General features: G+C 38.6%; 4 protein-coding genes across 8 annotated transcripts, besides 2 other annotated features; 1 reads left to right on the plus strand and 3 right to left on the minus strand.

Moving 5' to 3' along the window:
- Positions 1-1,029: 1,029 nt before the first annotated feature.
- Positions 1,030-10,723, minus strand: CG43291 (uncharacterized protein; the record flags this gene model as incomplete). Of its 3 annotated transcripts, none has more annotated exons than NM_001316577.1 (3): positions 1,030-2,784; positions 2,848-2,998; positions 10,520-10,723. In NM_001316577.1, the coding sequence occupies 3 exons, from the start codon at positions 10,721-10,723 to the stop codon at positions 2,726-2,728; spliced, it is 414 nt and encodes a 137-aa protein (NP_001303506.1). In that variant the 3' UTR covers positions 1,030-2,725. The 3 variants fall into 3 exon arrangements, with proteins under 3 accessions (NP_001303506.1, NP_001247093.1, NP_001287324.1); NM_001260164.1 differs by having other exon boundaries at positions 2,580-2,784; NM_001300395.1 differs by lacking the exon at positions 10,520-10,723 and adding an exon at positions 3,619-3,662 and having other exon boundaries at positions 2,580-2,784.
- Positions 3,036-10,476: a mobile genetic element.
- Positions 10,724-10,849: 126 nt separating the features above from the next.
- CG9616 (uncharacterized protein) lies at positions 10,850-11,517 on the minus strand. The gene is made up of 3 exons (NM_142090.2): positions 11,291-11,517; positions 11,067-11,235; positions 10,850-11,003 (listed from the first exon to the last, which is right to left on the minus strand). Exons 1-3 carry the CDS (start codon positions 11,501-11,503, stop codon positions 10,918-10,920), a joined length of 468 nt encoding a protein of 155 aa, NP_650347.2. The 5' UTR covers positions 11,504-11,517; the 3' UTR covers positions 10,850-10,917.
- A 968-nt stretch (positions 11,518-12,485) lies between these two features.
- Positions 12,486-13,921: a mobile genetic element.
- Positions 13,922-15,088: 1,167 nt separating this feature from the next.
- MetRS-m (Methionyl-tRNA synthetase, mitochondrial) lies at positions 15,089-26,037 on the minus strand. Of its 3 annotated transcripts, none has more exons than NM_001316578.1 (6): positions 25,860-26,037; positions 25,513-25,793; positions 25,009-25,431; positions 24,677-24,941; positions 18,677-18,874; positions 15,089-18,057 (listed from the first exon to the last, which is right to left on the minus strand). In NM_001316578.1, the coding sequence occupies exons 1-6, from the start codon at positions 25,951-25,953 to the stop codon at positions 17,570-17,572; spliced, it is 1,749 nt and encodes a 582-aa protein (NP_001303507.1). In that variant the 5' UTR covers positions 25,954-26,037; the 3' UTR covers positions 15,089-17,569. The 3 variants fall into 3 exon arrangements, with proteins under 3 accessions (NP_001303507.1, NP_001262564.1, NP_650348.1); NM_001275635.2 differs by having other exon boundaries at positions 17,066-18,057; NM_142091.5 differs by having other exon boundaries at positions 17,541-18,057.
- On the plus strand, positions 22,154-22,976 carry CG43179 (uncharacterized protein). The gene is made up of 3 exons (NM_001260165.2): positions 22,154-22,399; positions 22,461-22,629; positions 22,691-22,976. The coding sequence occupies exons 1-3, from the start codon at positions 22,199-22,201 to the stop codon at positions 22,777-22,779; spliced, it is 459 nt and encodes a 152-aa protein (NP_001247094.1). The 5' UTR covers positions 22,154-22,198; the 3' UTR covers positions 22,780-22,976.
- Positions 26,038-26,193: the final 156 nt, after the last annotated feature.

Raw genomic sequence — 26,193 nt, forward strand, 5'->3', positions numbered from 1 at the left:
TGATTCTAAATTTATGATGAACCAAATTTAGTTTATCTTTACATCTAATAGTTCCTTTTTTAAATCAAAAAAGATTCCATCACTCGACTTGTATACATTTTTAAGTAATCGTTGAATTGACCATTATTTTCCCTTTGGCGTAATATTGTTAGTTGAAGTCTAATCTAAGTGATTATCCCCTAAATTCATACTCCGATTCCCTGGTAATTCTGACCGGGTCTCCAGAGGCTGCTGGGCCTATCAATAGCGAATCGCAATTGACGCAAACAGGAATATGCCTACATTTTGCCCATATTAACGCACCTAATCAATATGGCCCAAGGGCGAGTACGGAACTGTTTGCCAACTGTTTACCCATTATTGTTGGCCCAGCGTACTCGCGAAATGGCCGAAAGCCAATTGTGCCATAAATAATTAGGCAACTTAATTAGGTTTCACTTTAACTTCAACAGACCCTAATATTTAGACAGCTTTAAGACTGAATATACTTGAAGATAAAGCCAGGCAAACCACGAAACCAAAACCATTAAACAAAAAAACAATAATAAAAGAAAAATCACAAAAATATAAGCAGAATGCAGAATGCTCGGCACTCAAAGTAAATGCAAATAAATCGGATTTCCACAACAAAAGCAAAAAAGTGTGGAAGGAAAGCGGCTTCTAAAAAAAGCAAAATAAAAACAAACAAAGCTGGAAACTACCAGAGGCGATGGTTCAACCAAAACCGTGACCAAACCGAGAAACATGGCCAGAAATAGGACTTACAATCAAAACTTGCCCGTAGGCAGGAGGGTAGATTTGTGTGCCTAATGCGGTATGGATAGAATACAGCAAGAGAAAAATAAAATAATATTCATAATTTATTTTTAATATATGAAATTGTCAAGATATTAATGCGCTGACATTAGGTGCGGACTCTTTTATGTAGAATTTTAAAGGAACTATAACTTTTTCCCTTACATATTATGGCATTTTTCCTTGCAAACATACACTTAAATCTATACATGTTGTGACATCCTTAAAGTTTTTAACTTAAATACTCCATCTTGGTGGTGTAACCACTCGTTCTACAAGTGTATCTTCAAAGTCTGGGTGCAGCTTCAGCTATGGCTCCCCTTCAGACCCTCGGGTTGCCTTAACAGATTGAAACAATAAACTCAAATTGCCCCAGCGGACGAGTCAGTGGGGTTGAGTTCGGGTTGAGTTATCTGCTGTAAGTTGAGCCGATAACTTTATGCGCACAATTCCATTTGATTGATGAGATTTATGCTCGCAACGCCCACCGTTCACGTATTTTGATTTTATTTTTATTTAGTCGTCTTATTTTATCAGCCCTCTGTTGCTGTTTTCTCGCAAAATCAAGTGCCTGGCTGTTGCTTCTTTTATTTTATTTCCTGCTGGGGCAGGCAAAAAAAAAATTATATACAAAAAATCGCAGACAAACAAAAACAAACGAATGAAATATATAAAACATTTAAAGCCCTTCAGCAGCAGCAACATGTTGGCATACGGACCAAATTCCCTTATACCATGAGCCTCTTTTGACCCACTTCAGGATACTTTTTGGCTACAGTATATGGCAAATAAGGCAAGTGGATTTATTGTCACAGAAATGTAATCCCTGTCTTCGTTTGTTTCATATTTAATTGGCTTCTTCGAAAGAGAAACGCTGAACAGCTTTCATTAGTGGCAGTTGCAAGGGAAATTCATCAGCCTTGATCATGATTTCATTAATCAAGTGCAATGCTCTTATTGAAAATCAGTGCTATCGGAATTTACTGCGGGTTAAGCTGACTGCAGCTTAAACCACTTTAAGTAAATATATTCGGTATATTTTTGAATTATGGAATAATAAATTATATAGGTCAAATGTAAACCAGTTTTCAGGATGAGGGACATTTTAATATCCCTGCACCATAAATTCATGACACCATCACAATCTTCGGTTACTTGAATCGACGTAACCCGAGTCCTCCTCCTTTTGAGTGCTGCATTCATTCCGCCCCACAGGTCCTTGAGTGCTTTCTGGGTAAGCTCCCGCATCCGCTGTCGCTGTCATCCTCCTTCGGCTCCGTTACCAGGTCCAGATTCATCTCCAGCATTCCGAGATGCATTCGCATAAAGATTCGACACGGAAATTGCAAGTATCGTTGATTCATTTGATCGCTTTGCAAGGCAAATGGGCGCACGGACTCCGAGTTCACCGGCGCCGGACTCACGGTCATTAATATGCATGTTTATTGGGTGCTGGAGCTGGAAGAACAGAAGGAGGAACAGAGGTGCAACGAAGGAGCAACGGAGAAGCGAGGACCAACGCTGCGTTGCTATCCCGCTGTGCAAATTACAAGGGGCTTACTCTTTCAAGGATGTCCTCCATCAGGTGCTTCACAAGGAGGAGGCTCCAGTCGCGAGCTTGATTTTTGGGAGCCAGTCAAAATTAGCAACGCTCCGATGGCAACGATAAAGTTCCACTGTGATGCCATTTAACTTGCTGTCAAAGGTTCGCATGCGACGTCAAGAAAAAACTCCTGATGTACTTAGACGTGTTCCCATTTCCAAAATATTTCAATACAGACTTTAACACAATGAATTCAAGTTTTTTATCATATTTGATTTTACACAGATTTGCATAAAAACTGAATAGAACATAAAGTTAGACTGGTTTTTAAAATACCCGAAATGGTTCAAAAAACTTTTTTTTTTAATTTGTGTTACGTTAGTTACGTTAGCTTCTCGACAGATTCATTTCATATTTCACAGTAATTTTTGTAGAGGGGCTTCCGTCTATATATCATGTATTCAATTTATTTATAGAATTAGTTTAATAAGCTTCATATATAAACTCACATCCAGTTACGTTGCACAGCGTGTGTTCATTCAGACTCAAATGGGTTAACATGGGCAGTTCACTGTTGATATTCACAAAGTAAACGATTACTTGACCACGCTGGTCATTTGATTTGTTGTTGGGATACGGCATTAGCGGACTCAGAAAAATCTTTTAAATATTTATATTATAAAATATATATATATATAATTAAATACTTGCAATATTTATAAGTGAAAAAAATATAATTTTTATTTCACTAAATGATTACAATCTTTTTATTTGAGAAGAACACCGACCTTTTACAATTAGGTCTCAAACTGAACTCTGATAATTATTCTGATTTGATTGACGTTCAAGCCTCGGTATCGAGCTTTTCTAATATGGACTTTAGACTTTAGGATTCTGATCGTGAAGAGAAAAAGCTTTGCGTTTCTCTTGGATTCAAGTGCATTTGCTCTTGGATACAAGTGCTCTTAGATTCTTATAATTTGTTTATTGAAATCGATACTTTTGTTTTTCGGGATTGCGGCTCCGAGCTTTGAACGTGGGAATGTGACGATGGGGTGAGGCTTAAGCAAGGAATTGTTTAAATTAGGGGACGGATGTTTAGTCTACCAGTGGGTGACTTATCTAGAATTGGGGTTTTTTTAACAATCTTATTCTTTCTGGTATCTGTTGGATACATCCGGAGTAGTGTATGTTGTATTGGGGTGTATATGTTGTAAGTGTATTAGTATGTAGGCATATGCTTAAGTCTTAGGGACTTATGGATATGTCACTCCCCCAACCTTTGAATTTGGCCTGTCCTCAGGTCGTTAAATTTGGGTATAAGGTAATATTATTTCCTTGTTGAATATTTTCATTGACATTATTTTCAAGGTGCGTGTGTTCTTTTTGCTTACGATATTTGACAATAATTTTCTTAGGTATATTTTTAAACTTATATGCTACATACAGAGTCAAACTAATTATCATTATGACGAACGTTGTAATGCATATAATTTGGAAAAAGTTATAGTGTTTTACATGCGATTCTATCATTTCTCTCGTTTGTAAGTGATTTATTGGTTCTAGACGTGTTACATTGTTGGTGATATAAATTGTTTGTGTAAAGTCTGCTAGATTATTAGAGATTAAGAATTCATCTATTTGCATGGTACAATTTTTAATTTTAATGATGTTGTTTCCTGAAATTAATATTTTATTGTTTGTACAGTCTTGGTTAACAGCTGTTTCAGGAATATTCCATGTTAATAGTATATTTGGTTCTATATAATTTATTTGGTAATTTTTATGTGTTTTAATATATTTGCATTGAGTTTGCTCTTGTTTGATGATTCCGATAATACATTTGTCGAATATTACCCTATTGGTATCTTTATGGAATACTTGGTTATCAAATATGTAGAATTTATCGAATATTTGCTCGGTTAGAATATAATTATGTTCATCTGGGTACGGAACAATTTGGAATATTGGAACTTTAGTAACCTCGCTAGGAATATGGGAAATAATCAAAATTTCGTTCGTGTCTGTTTTAAGCCAGGTTGACGTTTTTATCTTTAGCATTTTTTCTGAATTTACATGTTTTAAATAGTCATGCTTTAGTAATTTTGGATTGAAAATTCCTAGTCTGGTTAATTGCATACCCAATTCTATGTCTTCTATATATTCTGTAAATTGCTCTAGGTTAAATATTAGTACCGCAATTTGTTGGTGTCGTTCTTTATCTACTTTGAGCTTATTAATTATATCTATACCACTATTGATTACATCTAGAATCGTGTTTAGGTCATGGGTTTTTACAGAGTCTTCTGACATGTTGTTTATTTTTTCTTCTAACTCTTCTCTGTCATCCTCATCTAAAGTGCCAAATAAGTATTTGTATGCTTTTCCTACTACGTTTAAAAGACCTCTTTTACTTCGACTAATAATTCTTAACCCATTTATTTCTCGTTTTAATTTGTCGACTAAATATTGTATTTGTGGTACATTAGGATAGTTGTTTGCTTCACTTACTATATCTTCGAACATGAGCATTGTCTTTGTTATGTTTATGCTTAAATAATGGTATTCATAGCTGGTTGGAATTTCCATTGTTCCTGTTTGGAATATAAGGTATCCATTTTTCGCGTTTATTGGATTTACTTCTATATTGTTGCACTTGACCGTGATGATAAGTGATAGTATGCAACTAAGCATTATTAGAAGTATGTTGTGTACTTTGTGCTTCTTTGGTTGGTCTGGAATTATCATATTTGCTCTTATTAAACTTTTTCTGTTTCTTAAATTTTGACTTATAGTGAACGATCTTCCTGCCACGATTTGTTTCTTCGAAATGTTTATCATCTACTTGTTCAATTCTTCCTGTCTTTTTAAATGGATTGGTTATTTTACTTTTTACAAGTGGGGCTTGCCTATATTTTATATCAACTTCAAAATCGTGTCTATTCTTATTGAGGTATTCTATCCTATCGATTTTGTTTTGTTGTACATTAAAATCTGGACTGCCTGCATATAGGAAAATGTCTGCTGGAAATCTTTTAGTACTATTATGTTTAGTTTTGTGATTGTATATGTATAGAATTGTTTCGAATTTTGTGCACCTATCTTCAATATTTTGTTCGCTACCAATGATTCTTAGCTTTTCGTTTACGGTCTTGTGGAATCTTTCTATATCAGATATACCATTTTTGCTAGTCGTTATAGAAATTTGTACACCTTCAGATCTTAACCAATTTTGTAAGGCTATACACATAAAAGCTGAGTCTTTGTCTGCTTTAATTTCTTGCGGTTTTCCCATATCATTGAATATTTTAGTAATGGCTCTTTTTGCTTCTAGCCAATCTCTACTTTTTACTTCAACTAGTGATGCAAATTTCGAATAGATATCAATGCAAGATAAGAAGATCTGGTTTCCTGTGAGATAAAAATCTATCACGTATTTTTCTCTTGTGTTAAATATTTCTGGTGTAGTCTCATATGTCAATTTCGTGTTTCGATGTTCTGTTTTTGCTAGATTACAAATTTCACATTCATTGATAATGTTTTGAATAAGCTTTTGACTATCAGGATAGTAATATTCTTCTTTAAATAAATTGATTGTTTTTTCTATACCCGGATGTAAAAGTTCCTTATGTTTCTTTAAGATTAAATCTTTGAATTCTGCATACGTTAGTATATCAATTAACTTTGTGGTACATCTCAAGAGTTTTGTGAAATTGTTAGGGCTTATAATTTCGGTAAACGCTCTCTGGAATATCAGAAAATCTTCGTCATTAGGGAAATAAATTGCACTCTTTTTGGTACACACATATTCCTTAATGAGGTTTTTGGCGAGTTCAGGTGTCATTTCTTTATAGACTATTTTAATCTTTAATTTTTGAAAGAAATGTTGTACACTTGTTGTATCGTTATCGCCTTTTTCTATCTCTATTTGTCTAGAGAAGTAATTTATTGGTCTTTCTGTTATGGATATGTAATTTAGATTATCTTCAATGGCACTGTGTATAGTTGCGTCTGCGCTGTTTGCGACCTCGCCAACCATAACTTCTTCTATTTTCGTGCGGGAAAGAGCATCCGCGACATGGTTTTCTTTGCCTGGAAGATATTTGATTTTATAATCGAATTCATTAAGTTTTATTTTCCATTTTTGCAATTTCATGTTTGGTTCTTTAATGTTGTTGAGCCATACCAGTGGCTTGTGATCACTTAATATTTCAAAAGGTCTGCCGAATAAGTATGACCTGAAATATTTTGTAGCCCAAACTATAGCTAACAATTCTTTTTCAATCGTAGCATAGTTGATTTCATGTTCGTTTAGCGTTCTACTGGCATAACAAACTGGCTTGTGATTTTGTGATAACACTGCACCAATAGCTACGTTGCTAGCATCAGTTGTCAAGGAAAAAGGTTTTGAAAAATCAGGATAGATTAATATCGGGTCTGAAGTTATCAAAACTTTTAATTTTTCAAATGATTCGATGTATTCTTTACATTTGGTGTCTATTATAGCACCTTTCTTTAATTTGAGGGTCATGGGTTTAACTATTTTGGCAAAGTTAGGAATAAACTTGCGATAGAATCCACATAATCCCAAAAATGATTTTATTTGCTTAGGTGTCTTGGGTAATGGAAAATTTGTAATTGCTTTAGTTTTATTTGGATTTGGTTTGATGCCATTTGTTGTGACGATGTGTCCTAGGAATTCAGTTTCTTTCTTCATGAATTCACATTTATCTAGTTGCAACTTTAAATTAGCGTCTCTCAGTTTTTCAAAGACTTTCTTTAGGGATAAAATGTGTTCTTCCAATGAAGTGGAATAAACAATAATATCGTCTAAATAGACTAAACAGTCTTTGTAGATTAAATCTTCCAGAAGATTATTCATGCATCTCTGAAAAGTAGCTGGAGCGTTTTTTAAACCAAAAGGCATACGAGTATATTCATAATGCCCATGCTTAGTTGAAAAAGCTGTTTTTGCAATAGAATTTTCATCCATTTGGATTTGGTGAAAACCCTTGGCTAGATCTATAGTTGTAAAGTATTGGCATCTACCTAGTTTGTCCAATATCTCATCCATTCGGGGAATGGGAAATTTGTCGTTAACAGTTATCTCATTTAGGTTCCTGTAATCGACTACCAACCTGAATTTTTGTTTCCCAGAGGCGTCTGCCTTCTTGGGGACCACCCAAATAGGAGAACAATAAGGGGACTTCGATTTGCGAACAATCCCTTGTTCTATCATTTCTTTAATTTGTTTGTTAACTTCTTGGTCAACGCTTTGAGGGTACTTGTAGGGTTTACGGTATACTGGGTCTTCGTGTTGAGTCTGGATGACATGTTTAATAGTACTGGTGAAGGTCAAATTTTCGCCCTCTTTGTACTGAATGTCTCTATATTCGTATAGGACCTTCTTTAAACATTCAACTTCCTCTGCATTTAAGTGTTCGAGTCTATACTCGTTACATTCGCGTAACTCATTGTTAATCGCGAAGTTGACTATATCGTTGTCAACGGACATGGGATCGAGATGTGTTACATCATTGTCCACTGTGTCTTTAACAACATTTGAAATGAGGCATTTGGGTAATGCGGTCTCTTTCTTCTGCTGTTGATATTTTGGTTTAAGGCACTTAGGTGCGGTCTTAACCTTTTGCATTTTTGGTTTGGTTCTGTCCACTAGAGCGGAATCATTCTTTTCTTGTGGGTCAAGGCATTTGGATGCGGTCTCGCCCTTCTTTTCTTCATAGAGAAACTTAAATACTTTTGAGCCTAGTGTTACTGTTTCGTTAGCATAATCTATTTTAGCTTTTGTATCTTCTAAATACTTTCGACCTAACAAGAAATCATAGTTATCAGAAAATTTGTGAATGTAGAATTTTTGAGCAGACGGACATACTGAAGTAGGTTTTATTATTATACTTTTCTTTAGTGTTATTGGTCCTTTAATAGTGTATACTATTAGGTTTTCTTCCTTTTCTTCTAAGTTCTCAAAATTTTCTCTTATGATGTTAATTGATGATCCTGTATCGATCATTCCCTTATAATTTTTATTATGATGAATTATTTTTACATAGGGACTTGTATGTCCTTCTCTATCATTTGAGTGTCCGAGGCAGCTTGATGAAAATTTACATCCATCCTGCTTTGGTCACTCTGACTCTCGCGTTGTCTTTTTACTGGCCCTTGTCTGTTAATATTATTCGATGTCGAAGGTTGGAAGTTAAGGGTGTTATTAAGTGGGTTGTTCTGCTGAGCTTGTGTTAAGTCTCGTCTAAATGCATAATAATTCCCTCTTTGATTATTCGGTATGAAACGCGGTGAATATTGGTTTTGATTTGTCATAGGTTGAGTCGAATTCTGAGGTGGTTGTGTATTATGATTCTGATTCGTGCTAGGATAATAATTACTGTAGTTGTGATTTCTATTATTGTAATATTTTTGATTATTATTTTGATTATAGTTTCCCCTGTTCCTACGTTTATTCATTTCTGTTCTATTAGAACGGTGATTTTCTGGAATAGCATCATAAAGGCCTAATTCCATTGATGCTTGTTTTAATTTATAAATTGTATCAATATCTTTACGTGCCAAAGACATATAAATTCTATCCGGCAGTTTTCGATCTATTACTGATTTAACAGTTTTGTTTAACATTTCGGTATAATTCGATTTATCAACATGGTCACTTTCTAATTCTAACTTATCGAAGATAATCCAGTATTGTGTTTCTAATTTTTCTATAAACTTACAGATACTTCCTGGGTATGATATGTCTTCTAATTGTCTGATGAGAGTTACATAAGGTCTATGGTCTTTGAATGCCATTGCCAGTGCTTTCTTCATGTCCAGCCATGTGTTAGCTCTTTCCTGGGTTACGACTTCTAAGGCTGAATCCACTAATAACCGCTTCACTGCTCCATATATGACGTGTGCCTGTCTTGCTTCCTGTGTTGGGTATAAACTGAGCAGTTGTTCCACTTGGTTGACGAATCCAGATAATTTGCCAGGTGCGCCATCGTAGTAGTTTAATTCTTTGATTTGGTTTAGCAGTTGGTTTAGGTGTGTTTCTGAGAGTTGTGGGACTGCCATGATGTCTTTTAGTTTTCTGGAGCTTATTTTGGTTTTAAGTTTTCTTGATTTTGAGTTTTCTTTAAACTTGGTTTTAAGTTTTCTTGATTTTAAGTTTTCTTTAAACTTGATTTTAAGTTTTCTTTAAACTTGGTTTTAAGTTTTCTTGATTTTAAGTTTTCTTTAAACTTGATTTTAAGTTTCTTGATTTTAAGTTTTCTTTAAACTTGGTTTTAAGTTTTCTTGATTTTAAGTTTTCTTTAAACTTGGTTTTAAGTTTCGGAATTAAAAAATTTAAATTAATTTTTGTTTCCGACCGCACGGGATTTTATTTTGAATACTACTTTCACGTAGATTCTTTTGCGGATCTAAAAAATATTTTTGAATCACTATTTTAATTCGCTGATCTTGGATAGCTAGTCGTATAGCATATCCTTCAGTTGATCAGTACCGTACTAAAAGGACTCTTTTATTTTATTGGATCCTACCGACTGCGCCAATTAAATACTTGCAATATTTATAAGTGAAAAAAATATAATTTTTATTTCACTAAATGATTACAATCTTTTTATTTGAGAAGAACACCGACCTTTTACAATTAGGTCTCAAACTGAACTCTGATAATTATTCTGATTTGATTGACGTTCAAGCCTCGGTATCGAGCTTTTCTAATATGGACTTTAGACTTTAGGATTCTGATCGTGAAGAGAAAAAGCTTTGCGTTTCTCTTGGATTCAAGTGCATTTGCTCTTGGATACAAGTGCTCTTAGATTCTTATAATTTGTTTATTGAAATCGATACTTTTGTTTTTCGGGATTGCGGCTCCGAGCTTTGAACGTGGGAATGTGACGATGGGGTGAGGCTTAAGCAAGGAATTGTTTAAATTAGGGGACGGATGTTTAGTCTACCAGTGGGTGACTTATCTAGAATTGGGGTTTTTTTAACAATCTTATTCTTTCTGGTATCTGTTGGATACATCCGGAGTAGTGTATGTTGTATTGGGGTGTATATGTTGTAAGTGTATTAGTATGTAGGCATATGCTTAAGTCTTAGGGACTTATGGATATGTCACTATATGAAACGGAAAGGGTTTGAATTGACCAAAAACCAGCTCACCGCGCTATGTCCATGAATATCGAATGTTGCAGACCACTTGTATAATGAATTTGAACCTGATGGTGGTGTGAATATGCCCATATATACACTACCATCGTCTACCAGGTCGTATTTGAAGTAATTAACACAACAATTGTAGGGCACGTATACTTTCTGAGCTGAGCTCAGAAAGATCCATGACAAAGTCAGCCAAATGATTAGCATTCTAAGAACCGCTCTTTATAAAGTCGAAACAATCACTAATCGCCATAGACAGCATATGGGAAACCCAATTGATAACGCGGCACGGATCTGCTATTTATTTACTTGGAATTCACGAACATAACTTTTACTTTTGTATGAAATACTTTTTGCACAGAAATATATTTAATGTTCTTAGCATTTTACAATATATAATATTAAATATACGAAGAGTATTTGCCTTTATTTTTCACTCTAATTGTCATTTGATGCCTTAGAGTAATTCTAGTCTTAGGAAATGGATCTGTAAGATATTGAAAATCAGTGATCAGTTAAAATGCCCAAGAAATACGAATTTTCAACTCACATTCTTCATTGGAGCAGAGTAGTTGATCGTTGAGATACAATGATGTTAGCTTGGGCAGCGCGTTGGTGATGTTCAAGAACTCCACAAAAACCTCGGCCGGCATACCCCTTACAATGTTAATGGCGGCCTCATTCTTATTGGGATACGTGTTCATTGAACCCACAAACAACTTGGGAAGTTCAAAGATGCAGATATTCGTATCTAAAAGATGTATAACTACTCACGTCGCGCTTTCCTTGCATTTCGAATGTCGCCAGCCAATTTAAAACTGTATTTGAATTTATTGCCTCGTCGGGGGCCGAGAAAATGCCTATATAGGTCTGTTGTTTGTCTTTCATGGCATATCTGAAGTGCTCATCGCAGTAGTGCTGGGGCACAAGAAGCCCCAAAGTTGGGCCTGCACATAGAACCAATAACGCAAACAAGGTGATTGACATGGCGAGTTTGGTGTGCATAAGGTCTGAAGACTGACTGATTCCATTTTAAGCTCTCAGAATATTGTATTTTTAATAGGAATCATTATCACTAGAGAGCTTATTTAATGCCTATTTAAAGCGACTGAATGAGATAACACTTTTGCTGATGACAAGCTGTTAGAATGAAAAAGATTGTATATATATTGAAACGAATAATATTTTTGTTGCTGAAAATGGGGAAATCTACAGCGAGAACACGCCGAGCCAGTCGGGCACAAGTATTTTTCAAAGGTGAATTTAATTTTCCTGCTCTCATTTGTTGTCTGCCGTCGCCTTTGTCTTCTTGGGAAATTGCATTTTTCATCTTTCACCATCCCTTTGTGCGCTGCTCTTGCTCATAAGTCTTGCATTGTCATGCAAAAGTGCAGCAAATTAATTTGTTTTACTTATCAACTGGGTAGCCCGAAAAATTTGTCTCGAAATTTCCCCTGTTCTTGGAAGTATGCATTTTGTTTGTGGCTTGGGGGTATCTTTAAAATCAGCTTGCGGCTTTGGTCATTTGAAGTGGCCTCTTTCCAGGTCATAAAATCATCCAAACGACGACGCTCAAGTTCTGGCAAGGATAACGATCCTTGGTCCATTGACTGTGATGCGAAAGCCACTCGAAGCGCATTCGGTTGTTGACATCCCCAATATAAGTTATCAACATGAGACCCAAACACTTACGTCCAACGACCGACAACCGACAACACTAAGCTACTTTTAATGTTTAGACACAAACACAAGGACGACGGCGTACACAAACACAAACGCAAACACACTCACACTTGCACACGCACAGACACAGTTGCACGCTAAGGGGTTTCGGCATGAAGTTAATAAAAGTTCTACGACATTTTGACCTGGAAAATATTGCAAAAATAAAATGGCTGCCGGGCTGTTGCTTCAGCAGCATTTTGCTTCGCCTTCGCCAGTTCGCCGCAGGTTTTCCAGCTGTGGTTTTCCAGCTGTGCCCCCATCTCTGGGTAAAATTATGGAGAGGCTGATCCTAAACAGGCTGCTCACATGCAAGGATGTTACCAAAGCGATTCCCAAATTTCAGTTTGGCTTCCGGTTGCAGCACGGTACTCCTGAGCAACTACATAGAGTAGTGAACTTTGCTCTGGAAGCTATGGAAAACAAGGAGTATGCAGTAGGTGCCTTTCTTGATATTCAACAGGCATTTGACAGAGTCTGGCACCCTGGGCTCCTGTACAAAGCGAAGAGGCTGTTCCCGCCGCAGCTATATTTGGTTGTTAAAAGTTTCCTGGAAGAACGCACATTCCACGTCTCTGTTGATGGGTACAAATCATCAATCAAGCCAATTGCAGCTGGAGTTCCTCAAGGAAGCGTTCTTGGCCCAACCCTATACTCAGTTTTTGCTTCGGACATGCCTACTCACACACCAGTCACAGAGGTAGACGAAGAAGATGTGCTCATAGCCACCTACGCTGACGATACTGCTGTGCTCACGAAAAGTAAAAGTATCCTGGCTGCCACTTCTGGTCTACAGGAATACCTGGATGCATTCCAGCAATGGGCTGAGAACTGGAATGTGCGCATCAACGCTGAGAAGTGTGCCAATGTGACGTTCGCCAACCGAACAGGTAGCTGTCCGGGTGTCAGTCTGAATGGGAGACTGATCAGACACCATCAGGCTTATAAATACCTTGGTATTACCCTCGATAGGAAGCTCACCTTCAGCAGGCACATCACAAATATTCAGCAAGCGTTCAGGACCAAGGTTGCTCGGATGTCTTGGCTCATTGCACCACGCAACAAACTGTCGCTTGGCTGCAAGGTCAATATTTACAAGTCCATATTGGCCCCCTGCCTGTTCTACGGCCTGCAGGTATACGGCATTGCTGCGAAGAGTCACCTTAATAAGATCCGGATCTTACAGGCGAAGACCTTAAGAAGAATTTCGGGGGCTCCGTGGTATATGAGAACAAGAGACATCGAACGCGACCTCAAGGTGCCCAAATTAGGAGACAAGCTCCAGAACATCGCCCAAAAATATATGGAAAGGCTTAATGTACACCCCAACAGCCTAGCAAGGAAGCTAGGAACTGCAGCTGTGGTCAATGCTGACCCTCGGACTAGAGTCAAAAGAAGACTCAAGCGACACCACCCTCATGACCTCCCTAACCTGGTTTTGACCTAGAAAGTCTTAGTTTTAAAATTCATTAGAATAATCAAATAAATAATAATTACTATGTTATATCAACTATTATAATTCTCCCTATCATTTTTAGGATTAAAAATCTGTTAGTCTTAAGTAACCAAGACACATTGTAAAATAAAATAATTTAAGCAGATCAAATTAAGTTGCCGCATGGGTAACAGTGCGTTGATCAAATAATAAAAACATCATCAATAAATGCCTTAAAAAAAAAAAAAAAAAAAACCAGCTGTGCCGACAGACGCCAGAAAGTATGCTTTAAATAGTGGCATAGTAAAATATTTACTTTGGCGCAAAAAGGTTGCTGAAAACGGGGGGTTAAGGGGAAAATAAACTTTTGCTGACCGGCAAAATGAAAAGCGAAGGCCGGGCAAGTCTAGGAAAAAAATTCATTAAAAGGGATAACGACTCGCATACTTGCGTGGCACTCGATGTGTTTGTGTTTGTGTCTATGTGTGTGTGCGGTTCAAGGATTAAGGACTCGGCTGGAATTTGTGTAGTACCATTTACTAACATATTATGTAAAATAGCCAAATCCATGCTTAGTTAAAGAACTTGTTGGCCATTTAAATAACAATCGCATAAATCTGCTCTAATTAAATGACCAATGCGCTCGATTTCATTTTTAACTTTTTATTGCGGAATTACATCAAACGCTTTCTGCTTTGCGTTGATTCATTAAACACTTTTGCGTTGGCTTAATGAATTAGTTAAGCGTCATTTTGTACATTCGCAATCATTATTGCATTTATCGAATGACAGCCATTGTGAAATTTGCATATTTGAAATTTAAAGGGTTCTCGTAGATGCTCAGTCGTAAAATTTAATATTCCAATAGGTTGTGGAAAATACAATTGCTTTTCGTAGCTATTGGCAACAACATCGATTGTATATTGTCTGATTTATGATTAATTAATAAGGAATATTTTCAACAAAAATCTCTTTTAATTTGTTTTGCAAATTATAATTGGCATTAATTTCCAAATTGATCTAGAAATAAACGCATACCTAAGCGGCTGTCATTGTTCGGTAAATTTGCTTTTTGGATGGAGAACACTGTATATATGTTTTTAAATATTTTTTCAGAAAATGTCACAAGTTATCAGAAAAGCTGAAAGATCTCAAAACGATATGATAAAACCTGTTATAGCGGCTAATTTCTCTCATAATTTTTAAGACATCTGGATTTAAAAGTAGACAAAGGGTATATATTATATTTCTGATTAGAAAATCTCTCTCTCTTATTTTATTTAATATACTTATTTTATTTAATCTAATAAATGTATTAATCCAACCCAACATTTTTGAGTGTACGAAGTATGTGAGAACAGTTTCGAATTCGCCTGCAATGCAGACTGCAGCGGCAACCAGGGGCGAATCAAATTCGTTGTCTTTGAGGCTACCCCATCGAAACACTGCTTAAGCATTGCCAAGTGGCAACTTGGAGCGCGGGCTAATTCATTTACAATATTGCGCATACGCCACGTGGCTGGCAGGCAAATTAAATTATGCATTGCCGGAGTGCAGAGCTGTGGCCGGCAGACGGCGGCAATCTCGACAAAGCAAGTTTGTAATTAATCAAAGTGCAACAGGGGGTAGCATCCGCGGCAAGAGCAACAACTGCTTGAACAACAACCACTTTGGGTTCTGCGTTCGAGTTTAAGCAGCATTTAAAGTGAATCATTAACCCTATTACCTGACTTACCCATCCCCGCGCCTGCATAATTTCATTTAAAATGCAAACTTCACAACTTTTTACAAGTCAAGCATGTTGATGCGCTTGTTTATGCTCCCCTGTCCTGTTCACTTGCTTTTCCTTCGCCCACTGCTGTCTCATTAACGTCAATTTAATTTGCTTGCATTATACAATTTCATTTCGTACGCTTGGATATTAAATTATGTACCGCAGATCAAAGTGCCTGATCCTTGGCAGAGGAATCTTGGAGAGATAATATTTAAGTGGTCTTCTGGCGTGCCTTTCAAACTATTAATTCATTAAATGTTGCTTACACAGATTTTCCATGTCAACACCTTTACTTTACATTTTATTAGATTTCCTAAACTGCCTTTGGGTCACATGGTAAATGCGTAAATAGGTATTGATGTTTATTGAAATTTGGAAAGCACTACATCGTTATGTAATGTTTGTTAAGCTTATATGGTCAGCATTCTCCGTATGTTGTATATTGTACATATTAATGAATCAAATTTTCTTACTTAATTGGCATGTCAGAAAATATTCTCCCCATATTGAAGTAATCAAATTCTGCATATCGAATTTCATTGCCATATTTCAAGGCAGACAATGCATCAATCCCTTGCACTAATTGCTCGATCTGTCTATGAGATGTGCTAACTTTTCTGGCCAACAGCAAACTGTCTGCATCAACTTGAATGTGAACGTGAACATTCGCATCAGCATCTCCACAGATTCGGCCTGCACTGCAAATTGCAAGTTAACTGGGTCCAAAAGCCCGCACATTTTGACGCCCTAATTGGCAATCTGGACCAAAAGGAGGGGGCGGAATCTGGGAAAGAGAGTTAAGCGTTGGTCTACGGCAAAATGGAGCTAAATTGTTGTTTACCTGCAGCTGATAGCGGCGGTAATGTCTGCACTTCTCGTGCAATTAACAAAAACCACTGATGGGAAAGGCGCATGATTTTGAAAGAACACGAAAGGAAGCTGGCTTCGGCAAGTCGAAGTTTATATACCCTTTGCAGAATTTATATTTAAACTAATAACAAAGTAATATATACGCCTAATTGGGCAGATTTAGGAGGTAATTTTGCTTAAAAACCGGACGGACATACATGGCTATATCGACTGTAGATACTGATCTAGAATATGTATTTACTATATTATTATGATATTATATTATAAAATTTCGAAGTATCAGTGTTGGGACAAAATACTGTGGTTTCCTATCACCAATTGCAACGCACTAGAGGAATTGCGGACAATCAAGTAGCGATAAAAGTGCACTTCTTGGCCAATGATTTTCGACTTCTGCGCTTGAGACTTGATTGATGTCGAGAGCTGACTTTCTAAGGGGGGGAATCCTAATTAAACTATATCCTCGAAGTCGCGGATATGCAATTGACTGGCGAGTCTAATCTAATCAGCTTTGTCTACTCCACAGGGCCAGCCAGCAATTTGCCCTAATGGTTGCACTTTACTTGGCCCTCAGCCAGTTCATTCCACTGCCATATGCACAACCACTCGGATTGAGAGCCACATTTTGCCATTCATTTTGATTACCCAGTTCGTTGGGTCGTTTTCATGGTGTGTTTTTATTCGTTTTTTTTTTTCTTTTTTTGGGGTTCGCCTCTGGAAATTAAAATAAATTAACAAATAAAAGTCTGGCCTGAAGTTCGGCTTGGTGGCCTGCCCTCAACCTGTTTACCAATTGAAGGCCATAAATAACGTCCCATTCTTGCCACCTGATGCTGACTTCAATTACGCGTAATAAATTACAAAGGAATATGAGACAGCGATGCTGCTGACGGCACTGCTTTTTCCTTCCTGCACATAATTAAGTGGATTTTAATGAGACTCGGAATGGGAGCCAGAAAACCCAAAGTTGGCCAAGTTGTTTGGCCTGTGATTTTGATTGCCCGCCCAAGTTGACAACGGTTTTTGGCGAAAGTTACAAAGCATTGCAATGGGAACAAGTTTTAGTTAGAAAATACTAATTTTTCGTTCTGTGCTTGGTTATTAACAATTTGTACGGATATTTTTCTGAGCGCATTTAAATTTAATTGAAAAATATAAAGCTACCAAAGTTGATAAGATGAAAGTTTATGACATAATTAACCCCTCGTCTTGAAGAAATGCTTGGCTTTGGAATCAGTTTATTACGGCCACTTCAGGACATTGTTTCGCGGCGCTCCTTCTTCTTCGATTTGCTCCGCTTGGCTGGCTGCGGCTTCTGCTCCTTCACTTCCTTCGCAGACGTCTCTTCGAGAATCCGCTGGAAGAGCAGCGCACTGGTTTGCCCGTCCAATTGACGGCTCTCGCCGAGTCCCGCAGGACTGTTGGAGCTGTTGGGGCTGGTGGCAAAACTCTCGGCCAAGTAATTCCAGCCACGTTGCGCGGTGGGGACGCTCAGCTTATCGAGCAGCCGGTTGGCCAGCTGGGGAATTATGGGCTGCAACACAATGCCGCTGAGCCGCAACGCGTCCATTGTCATGGCGATTATGGTCTCCAAACGGGCCTGGTTGCCATCCGGTGCTCCCGCCTTTAGCGTCCAGGGCTTGGAGCTCTCGAAGAAGTTGTTGGCCGCATGCAGAGCCGCCATCGTTGTGTCGGCCACCAAGTGGAAGTGATTGCACTCATAATGCGACTCGCATCGCTCTGCAAAATGCGAAACATTCAAGGCAATTGAAAATAAATGTAGCAAAAATCTAAAAACCTTAAATATTTATACACTACTTTTCTAAAATATGAATTAAATTTAATTCAATTTATTTAAGTGAAACGAAAATGTATAAACAGGCCAGATAAGGCTATATAATTCTTTGTGGTTTTCCCAACAGATTATTCTAATCAATCACTTATTAATTGAATTTCAAAAAGGAAAATAATTTTAAAGCTGATAAGAAATTTTAAGTTTAACCTTAAGACCAATTTAATCTAAGTCCTACGCACTTTGTAGGTGATTATAATCCAATTTTTGTTTGAGTGCAGACAGTACAATATATATACAATATACAAAATGATGGCTTCACTTGGCGCACTTAAAGCCATAAGCTCGCTGGCTTGGCCACACTCTCGAGTGCACTTGCCGCACGGAGATTGGCCGGAAGTGCTTCGGGCAGATGCGGATGCGGATGCAAACGCAAATGCAGATTATAAACCATCTCTATCTCGAGAAAGCGCCTCTTCAGCTCGAGCCTGGCTGCTTAAATATTAAAATGACAAAGCAGCACTGCACTGCACTGTGCTGCACTCCGTTCCATTGCAATCCACTCACCTGACAGCTGCAGAAGCGAATCCTGCAGGCGTTTTGCCACATCCAGGCTCCGGAGGAGATCCGCCAAGTGCTCCGCGCTGGGTGATGGATAGATTTGGCCGGGATTCAGCGACTTGGCACTGGCACGCGATAGCAGATTGCCCAGGGTGTCCGCCAGCTCCGAGTTGAGGATGCGCTGCGCCTTTACGTGGCTGTAGTCTGTAAGCAAACCAGAGCAGACAACTTGTCAGTTTGCATCTTCCCGGAAAACAAAGAAAGACGACTATCAGCCCAAACAACGTGATTACTTGTAAAACAGCAAACAATGAAAGAGTACAATCCTCTTTCAAAAACCCTTATTGTCTAAATCATTCTTTATCAAATCATTAAAATATAAGGTATTTCTTGACCAACAGCTTTATTTGTATCGCTGCATGACGTTCTCTTCGTCAAGTGCCGACACAGTAAGAATAAAAAATATCAGAAAAATGTGAGAAAGCAGACTTAAGAGTTGTATTTTCACATTCCACTTAACTTCCGTTTGGCCCAGCATTAACTGCTTACGGATTCGCCAATATGCCTGGCCGCCCATTAAGGGGATTAGCATTACGAAAACTTAACCAGAGTCCATGGAGTCGAGAGTTGCTGTCCTTCGAGCAAAGCCGTTTAAGATAAAATCCGAATACCGTAACAACAACAAGCGGGGCATGGAGTTTTCCCCTCATTTTCCTTTGCCACACAAAATGCAGCTGCTGCAGGTGGCTTTCTGTGGGGAGTAAAGCTGAACACGAAAGGATTTAAGCTGCGCTAATAGTTGCAAAATTCGTCCGGAGGGAAATTGAACTGAATGAGGTAGATAGTCTGTAGGATAAAGGAGTGATTCCAGTAAAATACGTATAATGATGTGTTCGCCGGGGGGGAACTTGAGAAAATTAAGTACATAAGGACTGCATTCATTCAATGCAGTCTAGCGGAATCTATAGGAGAAAGCAAATCGGGTGTTACTTGATTTAAAAAGCAACCATTAAGTAAGAACACAGGCAATGGAAAATCATCAAAGCAAGTAAATTCAACGGCAGCTCTTTATTTAAGGATTAAATAAGGTCCTGCTAGTTGAATTAAAAACAACAACCAGGCCCAAATGAGGCAAGTGTATCATCGATTGCTAATGGGGCCCAAACTATTGATGCAACTGCAAATGCAACTGCATACTTTTGGTAATTAAAAACAAGCATTGCCTGCTCAATAATCGGCTAATTGCTGCCGGCAAGTAATTATTGTTGGACGAATTTCCTACTTTTTGATGATCGGATTTCGAAACGAGTACCAAGAACACAACAAGAATTATTCCCTTGCAAATACATTTCGATAGTTTGGACATTCAACTTTCTACACTGGAATCTTCTCCGGTTTCACCTGTGCTGTCAAATGAGGTTTCCTCTTGAGCTTTCTCTCTGGGGAAATACAACTGCCAAAAAGTGTTGCCTGAAACATTAATTTGTTGCACAACCAAGAGAAATACAGCAAAAAGTTTGCAACCGCCGGAAAAAGGCAAAAGTCTGCTTGTCAACCGAATTCAAATGAAAGAGTGTCGAGTTGAGTTGCGTTGCGTTGAGTTCACATGCATAGACGTAAGTTTTCCCAAATCAAATTCATGTCAAGTGAGGAAAATGGGAATTGTTATAGGAACGGCTGCTACCTCGCACTTTTGGCATTTGGCCAATAAAGTTTGTGCTCAAAACTTTATTTATTACCCAGAGAATATTATACATAAAAGTATGAAATTAACCAGAAACCAATTTGAAAACCATTTTGCCATAAGCAATCATAAAGTGTTAGCCCTGAAGTGCCATAGAATACCGAAACGGTCGACTGGCTTTTCATTTTGAATGCATTGCATTTTGATGGCATTGCAAACGTTTGCCTGCCGATGGCCCAAAATGCAATGTGAATTGCATCGAACTTTATTAGCGCCACCGCCCCATTCGACTGCCAATCGAGTATTGCTTTCTAATGAAATTGTTTCGAAGAGGCCCGCAACACGTGTTGTTTTTTTATATGTGGCATTACCTGCCGGAGCTCAAGTCCGGTCCAAAAAGTCCGGGCAACTCTTAACTGCTTACGTGAGCAGCTACAAATTGTGCAAAAAGGCAAAAGTTGCTGACGGCACGAGGAAGCCGTGTACTTGCCACTCGCCACTTGCTACTTGCCACCGACTCTAGACACGCTGCTGCACATGCTGCCACGTGACCGTAGGGGCGGAGGAAGTCCATTCCTCAGACAAATGCAGCCGCTCTTCCTGGTTGTAATATAAATAATACTTTTTTACGTGCCCCGAGAGCTGTTGCCTGTTTTGGCTGCACCTTAAACAACTTGAATAACTTGTCGCTGCTCCACTTTTTGCCATTGCCTGCAGAAAACTTTGACACAATTCTGCAGTGCCCTGCCGTCTGTGTTCGTATTTTTCGTATTTTTCAACAGCATAACTTGGCTTTAAGTGCAGAGGTGGTGCCATCAAATATTTAACAAGCCTCTCTGCAATCGGCGACAGCCATGGTGTCGTGTCGTTCAAGTTGGGCCGGGCAACACGAGGCGTATGGGTTATGTGCCAAACACTAATTTTAAGTTTGCCCTTTAGCAGAATCTGTTTGCCGTATCGGATGGACAGAGTGCCAACTATCGGGGTTAAATAGACATTCAGGGAGCCAATAAGGTAAGTGGCTGAAAAGACGTATTAAGTTTAAAGAAGAAATGATGCTAGCTAGTTTTATTCTTTATCTTTGGTCTACGTGTATGATGTCTGTTCTTGTCTTTTTAATTGAGTTTGAAAGACAGTTTAGCTTAGTTTGATTTTAGGTTTATTGAAACATATAGCTTATAAAACCCTATCTGTTTAATTCGAAATAGGGTAAAATAAAGATGAATTAACTAGACAAATAATAAAACGATTATTTTCTCGGGTGGTCGATTTTTCTCAGTGGAAGAGGAAAGTTCTTATAGACTGATAAGCTGTTATATATTCTCAGAATTTCTTCGTGATTAATATAATTTGTTTTTGAGCTTCTGTACGTAGTGAGATGTTTTCGACAACATAATAAGAGGAAATAGTATGCAGATGTACGTGAACTTCATTAACATAGTGTTTGAGTTACCCCTGCCTACTCACTTCGCTCTGAATGGAGAAATCCTGTTCACCAACCAGAAATATGCGTCAAAATAATCTTTATTATTGACAGAATTATAACAATTATTATAGTATGGAAAATAAATTGAATTCCTAAAATAGGACTCCTTCTTCGGTAATTTATTCTGACATCTGAATATGAATATGAAATATTACTATAAACAAGCAGCGGAGTAACTGAACAACACTTCAGTAAGCAGAATTTAAATTTAATAAATAAAAAAATCTCAGTGTGGATATTTTTGCTCAGTAATAAGTGTAGTGTATTGCAATCCGATAAGAAATAATGAACACAATACATAAAAAGGCCCAGCAGCACACATGTTCTTTAGTCTGAATCTGCCTTCATCGCCAGCGGAATGTCTACTACTTTCTGGTTTTACTTGTATGCGTGTTTCATTTCGGTTTTGGCCGTCTATCTACCGGAACACAATTGCCATTCATATTTTACATACGAAACCATGGAATTGGAAAAAACGTATATTGGCGTTTTCACGGCCCACAAAAGCTTACTTACTTCGTTCTACTGGGAGGCTGAGTTTTCTGCTCGCGGAAGTATCGTATGTACTCTAAGAACCGAGGAATGTTCATTTCTTAAGGTATGCTGGCATTTCTTTGCAGGATCAAGTCGACTATCTCAATCCGTATCCGGACAATCAAGAGTGCTTTAAAAATATCAAAAGGGGAAATCGCGCCCAAATGTTCGTGTCCTTCCAAAACATTACCAGCGAGCTGCCCAAGCTGATCAGTTTTAAGCTTAATGGAGAGACACTGTGCAGCAACGAAAAATGTGCGTAGAAAAGTGATAAATTTTAAAAATATTTCACTATCAATATTGGATCTTTTCGCAGACCCCCCACTCTCTATCACAACTCGCGTAGCTCGGAGAATGGCCGTCGATGAAATACCCATAGCATTAACATTTAGAAAAAGGTTTTGAATGGATCAGAGCGTTTTTCACAGTGTACGTAGTGCCATAACTCCTGTTCAATTCAATTATTATTACTAATACTTTAGTATTACCACTACTATTACTACTATTACTTTATTTTACCACTACTATTGTATTAATCGATAAATAAAAATTGATTATTCAGGCGTTCTTATGGCAGCTTTAAAAAAGCCATAATGACGGTTAAGGTCTCTGCACACTCAGAAATTTATTCAAAAATTCAAAATCTTAGCATAGGTCACGATTTTTGAAAATTGCGTGATATTAAGTTCCTTATCTCCACAAACCGAAGTGATTTATGATTTAAAAAGAACCGCATTGGAATACATATTTGAATCTAAAATGACGACTGTTTAGCTGAGAGGTTATCGTTGTCAACAATTGAAATAACTTAACAACAATTACCCAAGAACCTAAAGTTCCGTAAAAACGTTTTCAAACTTTCGCAGGCAAACCAGTCACCAGTGACAAGTTTATATATTCAAATTTTTCAAATTGAGTGACGCCCCAAGGAAGTTGATTGCATCAACGCACCTCCCCTATTTGCATTTCCTGGCCAACTTTTTCTAACATAACCGCAGATGCTAAAGGTCCTTCGAGGTCCTGCCACTACTTTTGCTCCCTTGCCAGCACCAGCATCTGTTTTATCAAATTCGAAATGCAATTTCTGTGTCGCGGAAGTTTGGCCTGTAATGAAAACTTGAGCATTTAGTAATGATGTTGTCCCCCAAGTGCTTTGTGCAAACGGATGTCACCTTGGGCCACAATATCGAATTTGCAGCAAACTGATCGAAACTAATGGAAATAATTGATTTTCCACCTAATGGACGCCAGTCGACTTGAATTAACGCAAATGTGTCTGCCGCGCGGCATAAATCATTCATGGGCCGAAAAATATGCAAAATGTGCGAGATGTCGAACTTTTGTAATTTAATTATGCGACGTCGTCGCACTGCAGCAGTTCGTACATTTTTATTGAAGCATGTATTATTTTTTGTTTTTTTTTTTTTTTTTTGGCTTCAATTTGCTGGCCAAATGCAATAAAAATGCAATTAAATTAGCCGCAAGGCAGCGGGGCATAAAAAAAAAATTAAAAAGAGAAACATCAACAAGCGCAAATTGAATAAAGGCAAACGTGAAAAGCAGCCGCCTCTCTGGAAAATCCGTCGGAAAAGCAAAGTCAGCAATAATTGAAAATTAAATTTTTAAGGGCGGAGGGGCGGAGTGGTTGGTGCAGGGGGGCTGTGCGAGGAACGCCAGCAATTTATGCAAATGGAAAACCCGAAAAAGGTTTGGCGAATCAATCAGAGCGCATCCCGTGACACCCAGCGAAGTGTGTTAATTGCTTTCGATAACCCGTCTCAATGCCATACGTAATCATATCTGGCGGACAATTGATGAATTCCTGACGGAAACTTGCCACCCCCGTCCCAAACTGCTTGCCCCATTCGAAATGCAAATGGCTTCAAGTTCGGGATACGAAAACTTTCGTGGCAAATAAACAAAAGTTGCCTCTCGCCTGCTCCAGCTAGACCGAAAACTTTTGGCCAGCTCCTCGACTTTAGTTCCCTTTTTAGGTTTGGCAGCTCGGGCATAAAATTGAAATGCAAATTTAAGCAGAGGTAACCATGGCCGTAAAACTAACGACGACAGATGGCCACTCACATCACATGCGAACACTTCAAGGCAACCTCAACAGTTTCGGTTGATAATTTGATGGAAAAACTATTTGAATAACCGCAGGCAGGGCATTCCTGCCCACAATCCCCCAATTCCCCCACAATCGCCTTCCTTTGCGATTTGCATGGTGTCCATGGTGGCATTGCAGCCGCAAAGTGAACAAGCCACAGACATCAAAGGGATTTCGCGGTTTCGATTCACTCACTGCCATCGCTGTGGGCCACGCCCTCCCGCAGAAGGAAGTATCGCAGGCCCTCCATGGTGTACTGCTGCGCTGCCTGGAGGGGATCCACCACGTTGTGCTTGCTCTTTGACATCTTCTGCCCATCGACGGTCCAATGCGAGTGAACGTACAGCTGTCCAGGAGGTTCCAAGCCGGCAGCCAGGAGGAAAGCTGTCCAGTAAATGCCATGGAACTTGAGGATGTCCTTCCCTATCACTTGCTGCGCCGGTGGCCAGTGGGCAGAAAACTGAAATTTTAAATTAATATTAAATGTTTAAAAATAATAAAAACTGAATAAGCGGCTTGAAACGCACCTTTTCATCTGGATATCCCACAGAGCTGAGATAGTTGACTAAAGCATCTAACCAGACGTAGACAGTCTGCGAGTCATCATCGGGAACGGGAATGGCCCAGTGTACGCGGTTGGAAGGACGTGATACCGATACATCCGGCAGTGGTTCGCTGAGCGTATCCAGCAGAATCTTTTCGAACTTGGCCGGACGTACGCGCGCCTCCGTTTTCACCCAATGGCGCACATCGTCCTGGAATTGTGACAGTCGAAACATATAGTTCGTTTCCTCGGTCCACTCGACGGGATGTCCAGATTCCAGGGAGTATCGGGTACCAGTGGCCTCGTCCAATCTCAGCTGGGAGTCGGTGAGGAAGGTTTCGTCAGACACGCAATACCAACCACTGTAGGCGGCCGAATATATGTGGCCGCGTGTGTGAAGTGTGCGCTGAGGATTAAGATTTAAAAATAATTCTATAAATTAATAATAATTCTTGGCCAGCATTGATAGCAGCAGCCCCATTCTTACCCAGAAATTGGCCACTGCCCGCTTGTGGCGATCCTCCGTGGTGCGAATAAAGTCATCCTGCTGGATGCTGGCACTGCGGAAGACCTCTCGATATCGCTGCGATATATCATCACAGTATTTGGCAACGGGCACCCCGTGAAGAGATGCCGCCTGCTGGATCTTTGTGCCGTGCTCATCCGTTCCCGTGCAGAGTCGTACATCCTGCTCTGGATACCTTAGCCTCTGGTAGCGACAGTGGGCATCGGCTATGACCGCTGAGTACAGGTGTCCAATGTGAGGAGCTATTTGTTAAAAATTATTTCTTTTTATTATCCGTAATATTGACTGATTTGGTCTAAAATGCTTACCTGCATTTACATAGAAAATTGGAGTTGTCACATAGTGCGAACTGTTGTAGCGAGTTCCCAAATATCTGAGGCACTTAATTCTTCTAATAAGCATCACTTTAAAAGCTATTTTAATATACAAATAAGTAAAAAAAAAAAACGTCTAAACAATTTGCCGGTTGATTTTATAACATTGAACAGCTGTGCCACCAGTGCTGCCCATCACTCGGCTAACAGTGCACGTAACAGTCTCATTTGACATAGATGCACACTTAACAGCGTAGACGCAAAATTTAACGGCTTAAAATTTTAAATTAAATTCAAAAGAATAAATCAAATATTTCCATGCAAATTA

Source organism: Drosophila melanogaster, chromosome 3R (genome assembly GCF_000001215.4).
Source record: "Drosophila melanogaster chromosome 3R".
In the NCBI taxonomy this organism is placed as follows: Eukaryota; Metazoa; Arthropoda; class Insecta; order Diptera; family Drosophilidae; genus Drosophila; species Drosophila melanogaster.

What these genes read in the sequence shown, in the direction of transcription:
- MetRS-m (NM_001316578.1), bottom strand. Translation starts at nt 25,953, where the DNA reads ATGCTTATTAGAAGAATTAAGTGCCTCAGATATTTGGGAACTCGCTAC. An exon ending in AATTTTCTATGTAAATGCAG is followed by an intron (nt 25,794 to 25,859) that starts GTAAGCATTTTA and finishes TTTAACAAATAG; the next exon opens with CTCCTCACATTGGACACCTG. An exon ending in GGGCAGTGGCCAATTTCTGG is followed by an intron (nt 25,432 to 25,512) that starts GTAAGAATGGGG and finishes CTTAATCCTCAG; the next exon opens with CGCACACTTCACACACGCGG.
- CG43179 (NM_001260165.2), top strand. Translation starts at nt 22,199, where the DNA reads ATGTCTACTACTTTCTGGTTTTACTTGTATGCGTGTTTCATTTCGGTT. An exon ending in TTTCTGCTCGCGGAAGTATC is followed by an intron (nt 22,400 to 22,460) that starts GTATGTACTCTA and finishes ATTTCTTTGCAG; the next exon opens with GATCAAGTCGACTATCTCAA. An exon ending in ACTGTGCAGCAACGAAAAAT is followed by an intron (nt 22,630 to 22,690) that starts GTGCGTAGAAAA and finishes ATCTTTTCGCAG; the next exon opens with ACCCCCCACTCTCTATCACA.
- CG9616 (NM_142090.2), bottom strand. Translation starts at nt 11,503, where the DNA reads ATGTCAATCACCTTGTTTGCGTTATTGGTTCTATGTGCAGGCCCAACT. An exon ending in AAATGCAAGGAAAGCGCGAC is followed by an intron (nt 11,236 to 11,290) that starts GTGAGTAGTTAT and finishes GAACTTCCCAAG; the next exon opens with TTGTTTGTGGGTTCAATGAA. An exon ending in ACTCTGCTCCAATGAAGAAT is followed by an intron (nt 11,004 to 11,066) that starts GTGAGTTGAAAA and finishes AATATCTTACAG; the next exon opens with ATCCATTTCCTAAGACTAGA.